The following is a 16,587-nucleotide window of genomic DNA, read 5'->3' on the forward strand; positions in this document are numbered from 1 at the left end:
AAAAAAAAAAAAAATAAATGGTTTTTTTTAAAAAAAAAAAGGAGTTTCCCAATCAATTAACTCAAAATTACTAAGATTTCCCTTTACTTTCTAAAACCTTTCTATTGTACCTGTGGTTTTAGCTACTTTTATCCTTTGCTGGTGAGAAAATCATCAGAATTGTATGCCTTTGAGGTATCATGCTTCCAATGTATCCTGTATCTAGTATCATAGAAGCTGGACTGTATGTGGGGGTTTTTTTATATATATTTTTATTGAGTTCAAAGAGGAAGGGAGAGGGAGAAGGAGAGAGAAGCATCAGTGATGAGAGAAAATCATTGATTGGCTGCCTCCTGAACACCCCACACTGGGGGTCAAGCCTGCAACCAGGGCAAGTACCCTGACTGGGAATCAAATTCTGACCTCCTGGTTCATAGGTCAACTCTCAACCACTGAGCCATGCCTGGACTGTATGTTTTTTTTAAAATACATTCATGTGATATTATCTATATATTAGAGACCGGATGCACGAAATACGCGCATGAGTGGGGGACCAGGGGGCAGTGGAGGGTGGTATCCCTCAGCCCAGCTTGCAGCTTCTCACAATCCAGGACAACTCTCTCGCAATCAGGGACCCCTCACTCCTAACCGCCCACCTGCTCACTCCTAACCATCTGCCTGCTAGCTCCTTACCGCCTGCCTGCTCATTCTTTAATGCTGGGCTTGCTGCTCCTTAGCACTGCCATTGAGGCGAGAGAGGTTCCCACCATCACCACTGTGCTCATCAGCTGTGAGCCTGGCTTCTGGCTGAGGCTCCTACATTAAGCATCTCCTCCCTGGTGGTCAGTGCATGTCATAGCGACTGGTCATTCTAGTTGTTCCACCTTAATGGTCGCTGGGCTTTTATATATATAGATATAAAAAGCCAGCAACCAGAACACCAGAATGACCAGTCACTATGACGCCCACTGCAGCCAACCAACTGGCCCGATCAGGGGCAGGGCCAGCCAGCCAACTCCCGCAGCCCCTCCCTGCTGCCGGCCAGCCGATTGGTCCCCATCGGGGCAAGCCAGCTGGACCCCACCCATGCACGAATTCGTGCACTGGGCCTCTAGTATTTCAATAAATCAAAACAAGAAAAAGAAAAAGGAAACAATAAATATGATCACCCTCTCTCCTCCCCATACTTAGCCCCATGGGATAAAGGATTGTTGGCTCCTATTTTCATTGCAGTGGATTCTCATGTTAATGGGATCTAAATTACTCAGACAAAACCAATTTTGTACATTGTATTTCTGGGGACTATCATATCCCAGGCATATTATAATCACTGCATTCTGAATGCATACAATTTGAGTCCGTAGTTCTTTTAAATGCCTAAGTGGAATAGTACCTGAAAATATTTCAGTCCACCAAGAAACTGCCTTTCTTTGATATTATTCAGTTTCCACATTTGCTCTTTATTAGGGACAAAGAAAAGTATATGTTTTTGTCTGAGGTTCACATGATATTTTTAAGTAAATAAAAATAAACAGTATTATTACTTGATCAAACAGCATTTAAACTTCCTGTGTTTCTCAACATAGCTCTATAGAACAATTCTTTTTAATATATTCCAGGTTTCACAAGAAGATGAAACAGAAGCTGAGACAGTTTAAGCAAGTTGTCTGAAGACACACAGCTAGTGAGGGGCTGATAAGTATTGCAATTTAGTGCCTTTGACCTTGAAGTTCCTTGCTTAGATGGATGAGTTACACCCACACAGCAATCAATTAACTAAACAGGAATTTTCTTTCTTTCCTTTACTCCCTTATTTGTCTTATCTAAGTAAACATTATTAAGAAGTTTGTAGCATCTCCTTTAAAATTGCTCTTTCCTGCAAAGTTTCTATACAGAGAGATGATAATATGTTAAAGCAGACAAAAACATCAGATGTTTAATAGAAAGAAACATTCACTTGTGAAAAAAATCAAGGAAACCATTTTAGAAATGGGCAAATCATGAGTTTGCTCCACCTGTGTTTTCCTTCATTCAGCATTTCCTAGGAAGTGTTCCTCGAAACTTGGTAGTTTGATAACACAAGGGCTCCATAGTTAAATTAGAAAACACCAAGTTAGACTAACATGTTTCCATACTGTAAGTCTTGCCAGAGCCCTCAGTAGGCTAATGTATACTGAGACTCTGAAAGATAAAGGAATATAATTTGTAACATCTACCAAACTGTTGATTCAAAATCCTTTTTTCCCAAAACTACTATTCCCAGGAGCCCGCTTTGGGGAACAAGCCTTTATTATGAGACACATTTGGTTTCTGGATGTTCAAAAATGATTATGACCTAGTACCATTCCTCTAGAACAGTGGTTCTCAACCTTCCTAATGCCGCGACCCTTTAATACAGTTCCTCATGTTGTGGTGACCCCCAACCATAACATTATTTTCATTACTACTTCATAACTGTAATTTTGCTACTGTTATGAATCGTAATGTAAATATCTGATACGCAGGATGTAGTTTCATTGTTACAAATTGAACATAATTAAAGCATAGTGATGAATCACAAAAACAATATGTAATTATATATGTGTTTTCCGATGGTCTTAGGCGACCCCTGGGAAAGGGTCGTTCGACCCCCAAAGGGGTCGCGACCCACAGGTTGAGAACCGCTGCTCTAGACGGTCAGAGTCAAAGGAGAAATGGATACTTTATAATAAAGTGTGGAATGTGTTTTAACAAGGAATAAGCACAGTAATGTGACATCGACAGAGGCTAAAACAAGAAATTCTGCCTGGACGAGTTATTTAACTAGAAATTTTCTCATGGAATCATATAAGTAGAGGATCAGCTCTATGAAGGGCTTTTAAATCTCAGAACAGATGCAATAGTTTAATTCAATTTTCTAACGCAAGCTGCATAAAACTAAGAAAAAATGATAATGATTTATTTAAACAATGTTTGCCTCCCTCATCAATGCAGTGTTTAGGACTAGCTGCACCGTCATCTCACAGTTACGAAATATTCCCTGAAGGTAAAAAGGCTACTCTGTGCTCTACAAAGTGCACTGTCCCCAATTTTCCATCTTTGCCATTGATCAGTAGGGACAATAGGATCACTGATCTTCAAAATTCTAGTTTACTGAGCTCTAGTGAAATGTCAAGAGTAATTTTTAAATATTATACTGTACACTGAAAAATATACACCTCTGATGAAACTCAGACTGTTCTGCAGAAACAGATTCTTTAGAAAACAAACAAACAAAAAAATAGTACACAAGTAAGGACTGAATCCAGTCTTCTGGGGCTGTAGTACAAAGCACACATTCATCCCCTAATTGAATAAATATGCAAGTATTCAGATTTCTGTAGATATTGCTATTTGCAAATGCAGTAATAAATTAAAAAGCTTTGCATTGCATTCCAACCCCGTAATAAAGGATTGATTCAGGCCACTGGCCTCACACTAGAATCCAGCACAGCTTTACTGTGTATTACTGAGGACAAAGAAAAACTTTTATTCTAGGAGCTTAGTTATAGACCAAGCAAATCACACTTAATTTTTCTCCTCAGTGGCTAAAGGAATTCAGACAGACCTAAAAGTGATGGGGTTGTTGCATTTGATTTGTCCAGTGTACAGGAGAAAGTAGCTGATGGAGTTTCTATTTAAATCAATTCAGCAGACACCAAGGAATTTTCATTCAGCAAGAAAGGTTTTCTTGTGGCTCATTTCAGTGACATGATGTAAGATTCAATCACTGGCTGCCGCTCCCTCCTTTTCTCTAAAAAGGAGATTTTGGCCAAGTAGTTGTTTCGCTCACAATTCTCCAAATCTGTAACTAACTCAAGAGGCTGTGGCTAGAGCTGACATAAACCAGGGCTCTCCTCATATTCTTTAAGGGTAGCAACCACAGCCTTCGGGGAAAAACCAATGGCACCAAGTCAATTACAGTCTGCATCGATTCAACAAGTGGATTAGCAGCACTGTTTTCACCACAGAGAGAACATCTCGAAACCTAATATGGCGAATGGAAACACGCAAGTGGCCCATGGTTATTCCGGTAAAGCTGAAATGGGCTCGTTTATGGTCATAAACATCCTTGAGCCTTCATAAACATGGCAGGCCCCTGTGGCTCTGGCTTTGAGCTCATGAACTGCTTTAGAAATGAAACAGAAAGAGACTCAAGCTTTGGAGAGGCTGCCACTGTTGCACGGAAATGTCTCTCTGGCCAAGCTTTGATGGACACCACACCAATCTCTTTAATCAAAACCCTTCCTGTTCCTTCCACAGATGACTTTCTGGAAAGTGTGAAGGGAAGGAAGTGGCTCTGTTGGGAAATGATTGGTGACAGGCCATCTGCTTGTCTGCTTCTGCATGATGATAAAAGTAGGCTGAGGGCCCAGCCAGTGTGGCTCAGTGGTTGAGCATCAACCTATGAACCAAGAGGTCATGGTTGAATTCCCAGATAAGACACATGCCCAGGTTGTGGGCTTCATCCCCAGTAGGGGCCTGCAGGAGGCAGCAGATCAATGATTTTCTCTCATCATTGAGTTTCTACCTCTCTCTCCCTCTCCCTGCCTCTCTGAAATCAATAAGAATATATTAATAAATGAATGAATGAATGAATGAATGAATAAGTGAGTGAGTGAATGTAGGCTAGGGCACAGGATTGTGTACCTGTATGTGAAATGGTCAGAACAACTGGCCTGACATCAGGTAGCATCTGCATGCTCAAAAAATGTCCAGGAGCTGGACCCACCACAAGGGAAAATCTTGCTGCTTTGACATGTTTCAACCCTATAAGATAAGGTCAAGGAATGACTATGCCACAATGAAAATGATTGTTTCCTGATATGAAACTGGAAAGTACCCATCACAACGATTCTTCATGACTATGCCCCATCCACACAGCAAGCTAATTCATAGTAAGTCCTTACCCCTTCCATGGACAAAGAACCACCATCTTGCCTGGCAGCTAAGGAATTTGAGATCCTTGTGAACACTGAGGTCCAATAAATGACAAGCACAGTCAAAAAGGAGTCTTGCGTTTTGTGTACACGTATTTACACTTAAAGGCTTCTCCCTAATAAGCTTCAGGATGAACAAATGTTTGTCCAAAGAAACTGTGCTGAGCAATTGAAATCTAATTTGAAATGGAATCACAACAGTCTAATACATATATGCATGAAATGGAGAAACCGCCTAATAGGCGTAGCTGACACCAAATATGCAATTTACATACATTACACACTAATAATCTTGGTTTTAATATTATTCTTTAAAAGCAACTGGAGGGGTGGCTGAGTTAAAGGTTTTCTTGTGTGAAATGTGAATAAGAACAAAAGCTGATCCGGCGTCTTCTACCATTAACCACGATCTCGTTATATAAAGATCTCTCCGCTCTTTCTTGAGTCATTTCGGAGACCGTGTCTCATCCCACAAAGCTGTGATGATTCAACCAGACTTAGCAGATGAATGGTTGGTAAACTTGATGAGATCTGCAGACCTCCTCTTTGTTCTTGAGTTGCTGAGTAGTGAGCAAACATTCGGGCATTTTCAAGCCTGGCCCACAAATCTTTATGAGATTGGTTTTTCTTTCCTCAGTAGATTACCCATGAAATAGGACAGGTGTACTGGTTATTCAATTACATCTTACCCAAGACCTGGACTAACTTTAAAATGAGGCTTCTGAGCATAGCTCTTACCAGGGGGATTTATTAATAACAGTTAAACATTCCCCAAAACAAAACCCTTTTTTTTGTAATTTAAGCCTATTTTCTTATTTTGTCATTTGTTTCACCCATAAACCAGAAACAAAAATCTGCCCATCTGCTCTAAACATAAAATGTGTTCATAATAATCCAGATTTATACCAAATGTATTCTTAAATATGGCTGAACTGAGAGAGTACTCAAAATTTATGGCCTCTGAGGCTGCAAAGGGGACTTCCTCTTTTTAAGAAGGGAAATGCTTAAAATGAACATAAGAACGGCTCAGAAAGCTTCTTGGATATCAAATGGCTCCATAAGGAGGAAAAAAAAGTCAATGATATGAGTAAATGAATCAAAACCATATGGGTCAAATTTTCCCTAAAATACGCAGTTTGAAAAATTAAGGAGGAAAAGTACTTGGCAAAATGTGTTTTAGGTTTTACCAAACCCAAAACATTTGAAGAATCATTTGCAATGGTTGGTGAACCCTAAATGCAGCCTAGTGGCCCATTTTTGTATGCTACATAACAATTTTTAAAAAGCTTCCCTGTAACCCACTGATACTGTATGTCACTCAAGAAATCATTACAAGCTGTCGCCAAACACTGTGGAGTTTGTAGAAGTGGGGTGGGGGTCGAGCGTGAAACAATAAAAGGTTGTTAATGTAATAGGTTTTGTTTCTCGGGTTTGGCTGTGTGTGTTTTGGAGGTGGGGGAACGGTGAGGGTAGTGTTTCTCACAAAGGAAGTTAATTAGAAGAGCATGTTAATTAGTCTCGTGTCTTGAGCATGTGGTAGTATTTCCTTGGCCCTCCCTATTCCAAGTTAACATTCCTTTTTCTCTCCTGCACATGCAGGAAGGTGCTGGTAACATTCATCTGGGTGTAGAGGGGAAATACTTTGTCTTTGTTTCCCTGTGTTCTTTCTCTATTGTTTCGCACCAAGAGAACACAACCTTTCAAAAGAATGCAGGTACTGCGGGGAAATTCCTCTCTAGAGTGAGTTGAATGGTTTTCTTCTCAGAAGGTGTTTTGTCCTTCGTTATATAAGCCCCCATCTCCTAAAAGGGTTATGTAGTTCAAACAAAATACAATTCAGAGACAGCAGAACGTGTTGAGGTCATTAGCCTCTCCTATCCCTCACCCATCACTGAGAACCTCACCTCAAGATACTGGACAGATCCAGTCTTTGAGGCAATGGGAGGCCAAACACTCCCATTCATAGCCTTTCAGTCATGCCTACGGGAACATCGGGGTGAGCATCAGTGCCAGGGCGAGCCCGTGGAAAACTTTCTGGGATGTTGTGCTTCCTCAGCAAGTGAAGTGCACAGTTTCCGTTTATAGAAGAATTAGTAACACGGGGAAGAGAGATGGGTTTGGCTCTTAACTCTGGTGATAACTCTCCTGTCATTTCTGTGATTGTGTGCATTGGCCTCAGTTTTTCCATAAGATAAGTGGGACTGTTCTCAGGTATAGTTACTGATTCCCTCAGAACAAGATAAACTTGCCAGCAATTCAGTGATGCACAGACCCTTTCAGAACTTGAGGAAAGATATGAACAAAGTTTCTAAGAATTTTGATCAATATTCTGAGGTTTATAATGTCATAAGTGCATGTCAGTCCATTGCTGCTACAACATCAGCACCTGGGCAGGTGTGGCCTTCTGAGTCCCTGCTTCACAAACGCACCCTTCTCAAAGCTGAGACCTTCCCTGAGCGAAGGACTGAGGGTACCCAACAAACACTTGGATAATGACTTTGATTCCAAGCTTTAGAAAAATCTTTGCTTGAGGGGACAGATAGATTAGCAACAACCCCTCCCATGCAAAAAAGCAACTACAGTCAACACATACAGAGAAACAAGGTATCTATTAACTTGACAAGAAATAAAAAAGCCCATCAAACAAGTTTCACACCTTCTAACTCAAGATTTTCAAGTTTGAATAGCAAATGACCCATCAATTTCAATGACACTAGGAAAAAAGTCAAATAAAAGACACATGTATTTTAACAGATCAAATATCCTACAATGAATTGATCATAATGACTCAAATAACTTTAGCTCCAATTCCATTTAAAAAAAAAAGGTCTATAGAGAAATGCAAAGTTAGAGAAAAGACAAGATACAAAGTTATATACACCACTATCTCAGGCATAATTTTTTAAGAGCATACGACCCAAAAGGAAGAGCTAGAAGGCAATAGGCAAAAATATTAGCAGTGGTTGCCCAGGGTAAATGTTTTCTACTCTAAAGAAACTTGAAAAAAAAAAGATTTCCATTTTCTACAATAAGCATACTGAATTATTAGCTGAAGTTTGAAGATTGATAGAAAAAAATGTGTAAAGCAAAAATAAAAAAGGAGTGTATTAGCACAAAGAGTGTAAATTAACTTGAACCCCAAAAAGTTTAGAAAGCTAGTTTCTACTAAACGATTTTAAAATATGACTGAAGACCCCTGCCTCTATTTTTCATAAAAACTGTTTCCTCTCCATTCAACCATGAATGGACTAAAATGGACAAGATCAAGACCAGAAGCCAAGAATCCCAGGTTCTAGTCCCAATTCTCTCACTAACAGCCCTGTGGCCTTCAGTGACCATGAGCTCTCTGAAACTCCAGTGGATATGTCTGCATCTTAGATGTCCAGATAGAGGAAGAGGAAGTGGAAGAGTGAAAGGAAAAGAAGAAAGCTAATAATAAGATTAGTTTTATTTTAATATTATATGGTCTAATGTATTAATAAGCTCTTCTATAAAATAAGCAATAAGACTAAAGGGTCACCACCCTTTCTCTACTTTAGCTTACAGGTAAACCAGGCTGTTTTGTTTTCAAATTTTCTTCATAATATTTTTAATAAATCCAGATAACTACAAACAAGGATACCCCTCACTTGCTTGAATAGAGGCATTCCAGAGGAGTGATAAATCCCAAAAGCTGTAAAAATATGAGTTCTAATGCCCAAGTTTTCTAGTCCCTCATTTTGCAAAGATGTTTGATGAGATGTTGACTTTCATTCTTCAGTTTTGTGTGAGGAAATAAGAAGCTTCATATTCCTTTCCTAATTATTTGGGGATGCTATCAGAACTAAGACAACATGCATTCACATTGGTGGTTTGAGACAGAAATGTGTGGCAGAAATGCAAAATATCCTGAGTATTTGCAATGTTTTAAGGAAGGGATTAACATAATATATAGGAGCATAGTAAAGAAATACAGAAAAATTTGCCTGTGGAATTTTCCACTGCTTGATATTGGAACGATTCCCACCCTACTGCCAAGTCTGGAATCATAGCCAGGCTTCTTGAAAATCAAGGATTAACAGTTTCAAGGTCAAGTGCTAATAATTCCACTTTTGTAATGCTTATATAATGCAATAAAATACCCTTCTTAGAATATGCAAGGTGACACACTTATTAAAAGCTAGCAGTTTCACAGATAGAATAGACATTTGTGTCCTTGTATTTGCGATGGTTGAACACTAAAAAATACTGAGACAATCCTGGGTCTCACCTTCCAGAAGTAGTTAGGCTTAAAGTTTATTTTTATTAAAACTTTCAATCAAATCACATTCATAAAAAGCTTTTCCATGGCCCAAAACCACTTATATTATTAAAACTGCAGAGATAACTCTGACATTACTTCTAAACTGTGGAAGATGCTTACATGCTATAAATTTGAGCACTTAATGATGCATCTATAAGTCCACCATGTTCATGCAGAACCACATTTATAAATGCCAGCACTTGCAAATTCAATGCACTAAAGTTCAGTAGGAAGCACATTGATTGTTTTCATGTTGTTATTTTCAGCTGAGGTTTAAATCCACCTCTTTTTTCTCTTTTTTTTTTTTCTTTTTATCCCAGAATGTGCTATAGGAATCTATGAAACTTAATTACATTCACTGTTACAAAAAAGGATTTATGAACTTTTGCCTTTAGGCAGAAATGTTTATTTCATTGCCTTTACTATTCATTCTTTTCAACTCCAACGGCTTTGAACTTTTTAGCTGCTCAGAGTTATCACTGTTGTGCAGAGCCCAGGAACTCCACTCCCAGGACGCAAACCACAAGTTGAAGAGAACGAAGAAGGCGAAGATATATGAGTCGTTATTTTGGCCACCCTTTGTGCCATTAAAATCTCATTTTCTGCCTATTAGAATGCCCTCTCAGTGCTTAGGCAGCGGTGATAGTCACTGATTAGTGTGTAATTGACTATAATTGTCTTTTCACTTTTCATTTGTGTCATTCTGAGCTTTTCTCTGTTTTTCTAACCACCAAGAGGAAAAAGGCGGTTAAGGAAAGATAAAGCTGTTAAAACTCTCACTCTCAGCCCCGAAGAGATTCTCGATCGCAATTATAGATTGCCACCCCTTTGTGACATTTCTCCAAGTTTAGTGGGCAGCTCTCCTCACCACCTGGGCCAAGAGCTCTCTAATAAAATCAAGCGATCTGTATTTAAACAACTGCTAATAATGTCAACCCCAGACAGATGCCACATGTAGGAAATTTAACCAACCCTCTGACATGCAATTATAAGGCAATTTATTAATATGATCTCTCAAGAAAAGCTCATAGTCCAATGCAAATTAGAAAAACAATTACCATATTCAAATATCTCTATATTCCCAAGGAGCAGCAATTCTCCTAATTCAGGCATTTATGACTCATTTACACCAGAGTTCTGTAGTCATCAGCTGGGTCTCTCCTCACACAACTTGTTTGCTTCCTCCCAGTTGTTTTTATAAAATCTGGTGCTTTATTAGTTGCTTTGGTTCACAACTCTCTCAGCTGACCAAATACCATGTTTTTAAGTGTGTGTGAGTTTCTTACCCAAAGACCAGAACTAGGAGTAGAAACGACAAACACTTTGACAACTACGTCTAAACGGAAATCTCCCTGATTCCATTATGAATCACTTGAATTTTAAGTTTAAGCTGCAACTTTTGATACAGCCCCATAGGAAGGCTGGAGAGAAAGGAAGCTAGAAAACTGAAATCATGTGGCTCATATAAGGAATACATTATGGTTTAAATTTGGCAATTCATTATACCGCTGCCTGGGGGAATTGACTGTTTGGTTCTGGTATACAGCAAATCATCTGTCTGGAAACACGGGACTGACCTGAGGTGAAAGGCCATTGCCAATGGCGGGGTTCATGGGGTTGGAGGGTCCGGACGGAGGCACAAAGCTGTCTGTGTAGCTGGAAAATCCATGCCTGGTGCTGGGGAGACAGTAGGCAGAGCTGCTGTCCGGGTTCGAAGGAAGAGTGCTTTGGTGTACGGTGCTCGGGGGGAGCGGCTGAGGTCTGTGCACAGTGCTGCTGGGGTCTGACACGGCTGCAATGAAGAAGATGGTCAGCCACCAAGTTCCCTTGTAGGAAGTGCAGTGCCAAAGCTCACAGGCACCACACCATCGGCCACATGTTCACTTCCAACTGCATTTCTATTTTTTTTATTCTTTAAATGTATCTTTGTTGTTGAAAGTATTACAGATGTCCCCTTTTTTTCCCATTGACCCCCTCCACTCCGCACCCACCCGTCCCATTTCTTAACATGGGAATACCTCCGCACATATGTGCAAGTACATAACTGATTTATATACTTTCATGGCAAAGTCACCCAGAATAGAAATTCAGAAACCACATTAACAAGGCTAGCAAACCTATGTGGGTAGCGAATGTTATTAATCAACATAAGAATTAACCAATGTAAGAGTTGCAAGTCTCAAATTTCTTTAGCAAATATACTTTCAAAGCATCTCAGTATTAGTGCAATAGTATAGTTTCGACCGCCTAGAATGCTATCTTTCATAATCCAAAATAGCTTCGTCTTATTTATCCCATTCACCTCTATGTGCCAACAAACAGTGCCTTTGTCAAAGTTTACCTTCCCTCAATGACCCCTGTACTTGGTACCCATCGTGGAACTTCAGTGAATTTCACACTGGAGTACAATTGTAGAGGTAAAATTTGTAACAAAAGAAAAGCAAATCGCATTTTTTTTTTAAAGAAAAGTTGTTTGGTTTCATTGTTTTGTTTTGTTTTCAAATACTGAAATGGGATGATATTACAACACAATTTATCTAGAGAGATTCAGATATGTCCCAAAACAAACTGTGTTTCTAAAATGTGACTGGGACATTCAGGACAACCTGATGCAATGTCATTAACATGCAAACGGTAACAGTGTCACCAAGGCTTCCTCCGAATGAGCAGCAGGGAGAGCTATCAGGAAGTACATTCTACTTGACTCCTCCATACCTTGTGGAATAGCAGTGGGCTGGTACGAGGTCTCCGACAGCTGGTATGTTGGCAAGGTGGGCATGGCGGTGGGAGGGAATCCCCCCGGAATGAGATGGTTGAAAGCCATCAGTTGATTGGCCCCAGCTTGCTTCCTCCATCTTGCACGGCGGTTGCTAAACCAGACCTATGGATTTAATTTAAAATTTGAGGGCTTCGCTGATGAAATAAGACTACATTCTTAATGAATTTTTCATGCTAAAACAGATTAAAGGCCCCTTACTGACAGGGCAAAAAGAAGTAAGAGCTCTCCACCCTCTGGGTTGTGTTGTCAGGGGAAAAGAGAGTTGAATGTCAGGGGTCACAGAGGGGCTTTGAGGGCTTTCCGTGGTCTTGCAGAGCCCCCAAAATCCAGGGATGAGCATGGGTAGGAATGGCTGAGCTGGAGTCAGAACAACAGTAACCCCCCACTGTCACCCCCAATACCCTCCCACCTTCATGGGTTCTAGGGAGGATCCATGAGCCTCTGGCCCCCACACTACACAGGTCCTAATTTGGACCTGCCTATTATACTAACCCTTGTGTTTTATATTCTTATCAGTCTGTCTCTGTATTTCTATGGTCATTATGGCCATAGCTCCTGGACAGTCATATATATTGACTAAGGGAATTAATGGAGCCATCTTACCATCCCTTTCAATGTGTGAGACATTGTCCTGATCTTAGTGGAAATAAATGCTGAAGAGGTAAGTATTTCAAGAAATGAGAGCATGTTATCTAAGGAGATCCATTAAATATGTACTTTATTATTTCTTTCAACAACAGCTTTAAGCACCTATAATATTCTATGCCAGGCACTATGCTAACCAGGTACATTCAGAAAAACTTGATGTAATAAAATAAAATGTCTTTGAGAAAATTAACAGCCAATTACTTTGTATGAGCAGCTAGAGAGAAATGGCAATAATAGGAGGAAGAAATGTAACTGAACATCTAAAATATTGAGAAATTATTAATGGGCCCCCGGATCTTGCCCAACTCTTACACCTTCAGAGTTCAAATGTAGAACTTTAATTTTTCCAAGTGTACATGTGATGCTGCCCCCAAAATGAGAGAGGATTTCTAGCAATCAAATATTTGCTAATTCCTATATCAAATATTCATTGAAAACTTAATATGGAGAAAGCACTGTGCCTGGGGTCAGAGGGATAGAGGGGGTGAATAAGATGATAGGAAAAGATAGGATCCCTGCACTCTAGTGGCTTATAGGGTTGTGCTTATGGAATTCGGAGTCATCAAGGAAACCAAAATAATTGCTCACTAGAGTTAGAAGCTCCAAATACAGAGAATCTGGAAAATTAGAGTGGAGACAGAGTTTCAATTCAGTTTAAAGCTTGGGTATGATTTCAACAAGCGGTGACTCCAAACGGAGGTGATAATATAAGAGACAGCACGTCTAAGAAAAGATAAGACCTGATTTCCTTACAACTTGTCATTTTTTTAAGTTGTAAATTTTTAAAAAGAGTGGCGGGTGAAATTTCTCCTTTCTAGAGCAAGAAAACCCAATTTAACAAATATTTTGCCAAGGCATCTGCTTAAACTTTTGATCCTTACCCAAGGACTGAAAAAAAAAAAAAAAGTTTAGTCTCCTCTGGGCATGTTGCAAGATACTGTTAAGGAGAGCTGTGTGACCGTCCTCAAAACACTAATATTTAATACTCCTTAAGTTTCCAACCAAAAAAGAAGGTAAGTCAATATTTTCCCATGTTGATACATAATTGAATTAAACCTGGGATAATAGAACCATGAACGGCACTCAATTTGAGGTCTGCGTCAATTGTGTGTTCTCACTGCAAATCTGTTGCTGTGACCCCCAGAGGCATCAGAGTAAGAAAACTGTTTTCAGAGAAGTGTTGGGACAAGCTGTGTTAGCCTGAGGAGGTTGAGGGTAAGAAATGAGGGGCATAGTCATGCCTGAGTGCACTGTACTATACCATGTACCATGGTTTTATTTTATATTGTAAACCTTTGAGATTAACAAGTCCACCTGACTCAGGTGATGTGGTGCCCCCCCCACCCGCCTCCACACACACACAGACACCTATCTAGACAAACCTACATCTGATGTGACTTCATTCAGACATACTAGTCTCAATTGTGCTGATGAAATATTTCATGAAGAATTCAGAAGCCTGCACTTCCGTCATTATCAGAGCAATATTGCCAATTTCTCTATGCCAACTTCTTTTTGTGACCTTTAGATAAGTAAACCAAGGGTGATTTATGCAGTGGATGGGTTATACCTGACCACTCCAGCAATTTACCCTACTGTTAATTTATGCTTATTCTAACTCCTCCTCAACCCAATTTTTAATAAAAAATGTCTTTCCTCAAATAATAAATTAGAAGAAACACCATAATTTCCACAAATACATTCAAAGATCGAATCCAAAAGAATAGGGATTTAAGGTCTCTGGGATCTTGTTTTCATTTGTTCAAAATGATACAAAAAAATATTGAAGACATTGAATAAACCCTCTAGGAGCTGGATTTTTAAATTCTTGTATTTACAGTACAATAAAAGATTAAGAGAAATCATTGGGAAGAAAATCTTTACTGAAAAATGAACCTCCAACAGGAGGCTCAAGAATTTCCTAAGGGGAAGAATTTAAATGTACTTAAATTTAAATAAATCCAGAAGGCTAATCCTGAATGAAGTAGGGCTTACTGAGGGCTAGCCTAACTCTGGCCATTCAACCAAATTTGTCATATCTTGCCATTGCTAGCCTTCTGCCTCTCCTAGAACCAGCTGTCTGCCAAAAGAATCATCAAAGGAAAAATATACTGAAGTTGGAAAGTTGTCTTTACCTTCTTTATACTTTGAAACTCATAGAAGACATATATTTTATTTTTAACAGAAAGAAAAAGGTGCCCTTGAAATAACCCTCATTTGACATACCCAAACCAGCCAAGCACAATTATCCTGGGGGACTGTTATCACTCCATCTTTAACTGAAAGTCATCCCCTTGAAGTTTTTACTTCATTTGATGGCCTGAAGCTTGGTTCATTTTCATCTGGCCCCTGGATCTCTCCCTACTTGTCTGTCCCTCTACAGAGCCCTTCCACAAAGCTATATGCATGCCTTTGGAAATCATCTTTATATCCATGTCTGAAGTAATACAAGGTCCAATGATTTTTTTGAAGCAAAATTTAAGTTAACCAAAAGGTCCCCATAACATAATGGTAACTGTGGGGGTGGAGGGTAATGAATTACACAAGACGAAAAAGATTTTCATAAATTTTTCTCTTGATGAGTAATATAAGTAACCAATTTGTTCAGACCCTCAACAATATAAGTTGGGGAAAACTTAGTAATTTAAAAGCTATAGTAGTTCTTTTTATTCACATGGGTGCAACACAAGCCATGCAAAAGTTGACTTGCAGCTCCCTGAATTACTACCTCTGTGACCTTGAACAATTTGTTTAATATCTATGAGATTCTTCTCTAATCTGCTAAATGGGAGAAATAAAAAAAAAACTATTTTATAAGACTACTGTGATACGTAGAGGAAACATTGCCATCAAAGACCTTAAAAGAAAACCTAAGAGATATTAAGTGTTCAACAAATGTTAGCTAATAAGTAAAAATGTCTCATTGCCACCTCTAAGAAACCCAAGAATTAAAGCCTTGCTTTGTTTCCTTAACTCCATGGTCTACAGCCAAAGCTTTTTATGCTCATGAGCAAACAGAAAAGTGCCCAAATAACACCTCAAATCACTGAAAGCCAGTTGGGCTTGAATGGAGATATAGGTCAAATTTGTTTCCAAGATTCATGGATTAGTGCTAATTGTCCTGGGGTGTAAGCCTAATTTTGCCCATCCATAAATTACTCCTTCACATTTTTGGTGTGGACCTCAAAGGCAATCTAACTTACATTATTCCAGATGGATTACTTCACATGCTATTTGGAAAAATGTGGAAAGAAAAGAATGTAATATGCAATCCTTAGAAAGAGAATTCATAACAAGATTATAAAAACCTTGATTAAACATTGGATTTGGTGATGTCTAATGCTACAATGCCAAACATAGGACTTTCCAAGTAGGTGAATTCAGGACAAACTGCTCATTCCCTGGACCTTCTCATTCACTCCACCCCCTCTCCCTTTTGAGACCATACCCTCTCAGACCACTTTGACCACTGTATGTCCCATGGGTTGGGGGGAGGATGAGCAAGAGGCTGAGGGAGGAACCCCATGCTCCACGAGTGTCCAGAGGACCACAGACACACAGGAAAGCATACTAAACTGCATCTTTATAATTCCAAGAGTGAGCTCCTACAGCAAATTGCAGGATGACCATATTTTTGCTTCATTATGGAGTTTAGAGTCAACTATTCCATACGTATCTTAACTTCTTAACTACACGGATCTGTCAGATGGTGTTAAATCACCTTTGGGCTTTCTTGAGAATCCCAAATTACTGATGCTAGCAGGATCCTGAGAGATCATGCATCCTAGTATTTCTTAATTGAGGAATGGAACAGTAGGAGGTGGTATTTGAGAATATGATAAAAGCCAGAAGCCCTCTCCCAAGTTAATGCCCTCTATGAGAGAGAGAGAGAGAGAGAGAGAGAGAGAGAGAGAGAGAGAGAGAGAGAGAGAAATTTTGTG

At 39.4% G+C, this 16,587-nt stretch overlaps 1 protein-coding gene across 1 annotated transcript in view; it reads right to left on the reverse strand.

The window, feature by feature from the left end:
- PAX3 (paired box 3) overlaps window positions 1-16,587 on the reverse strand; it is a 43,190-nt gene that overhangs the window by 11,366 nt on the left and 15,237 nt on the right. Inside the window, exons 3-4 of the mRNA XM_015563692.1 lie at window positions 11,935-12,100; window positions 10,797-11,011 (exon numbers count right to left, since the gene is read on the reverse strand). Coding sequence (XP_015419178.1) covers window positions 10,797-11,011; window positions 11,935-12,100 — 381 coding nt within the window. The remainder of the gene's footprint in view (window positions 1-10,796; window positions 11,012-11,934; window positions 12,101-16,587) is intronic.

The sequence above is a fragment of the Myotis davidii genome, unplaced genomic scaffold (assembly GCF_000327345.1).
Source record: "Myotis davidii unplaced genomic scaffold, ASM32734v1 scaffold575, whole genome shotgun sequence".
NCBI classification, from domain to species: domain Eukaryota; kingdom Metazoa; phylum Chordata; class Mammalia; order Chiroptera; family Vespertilionidae; genus Myotis; species Myotis davidii.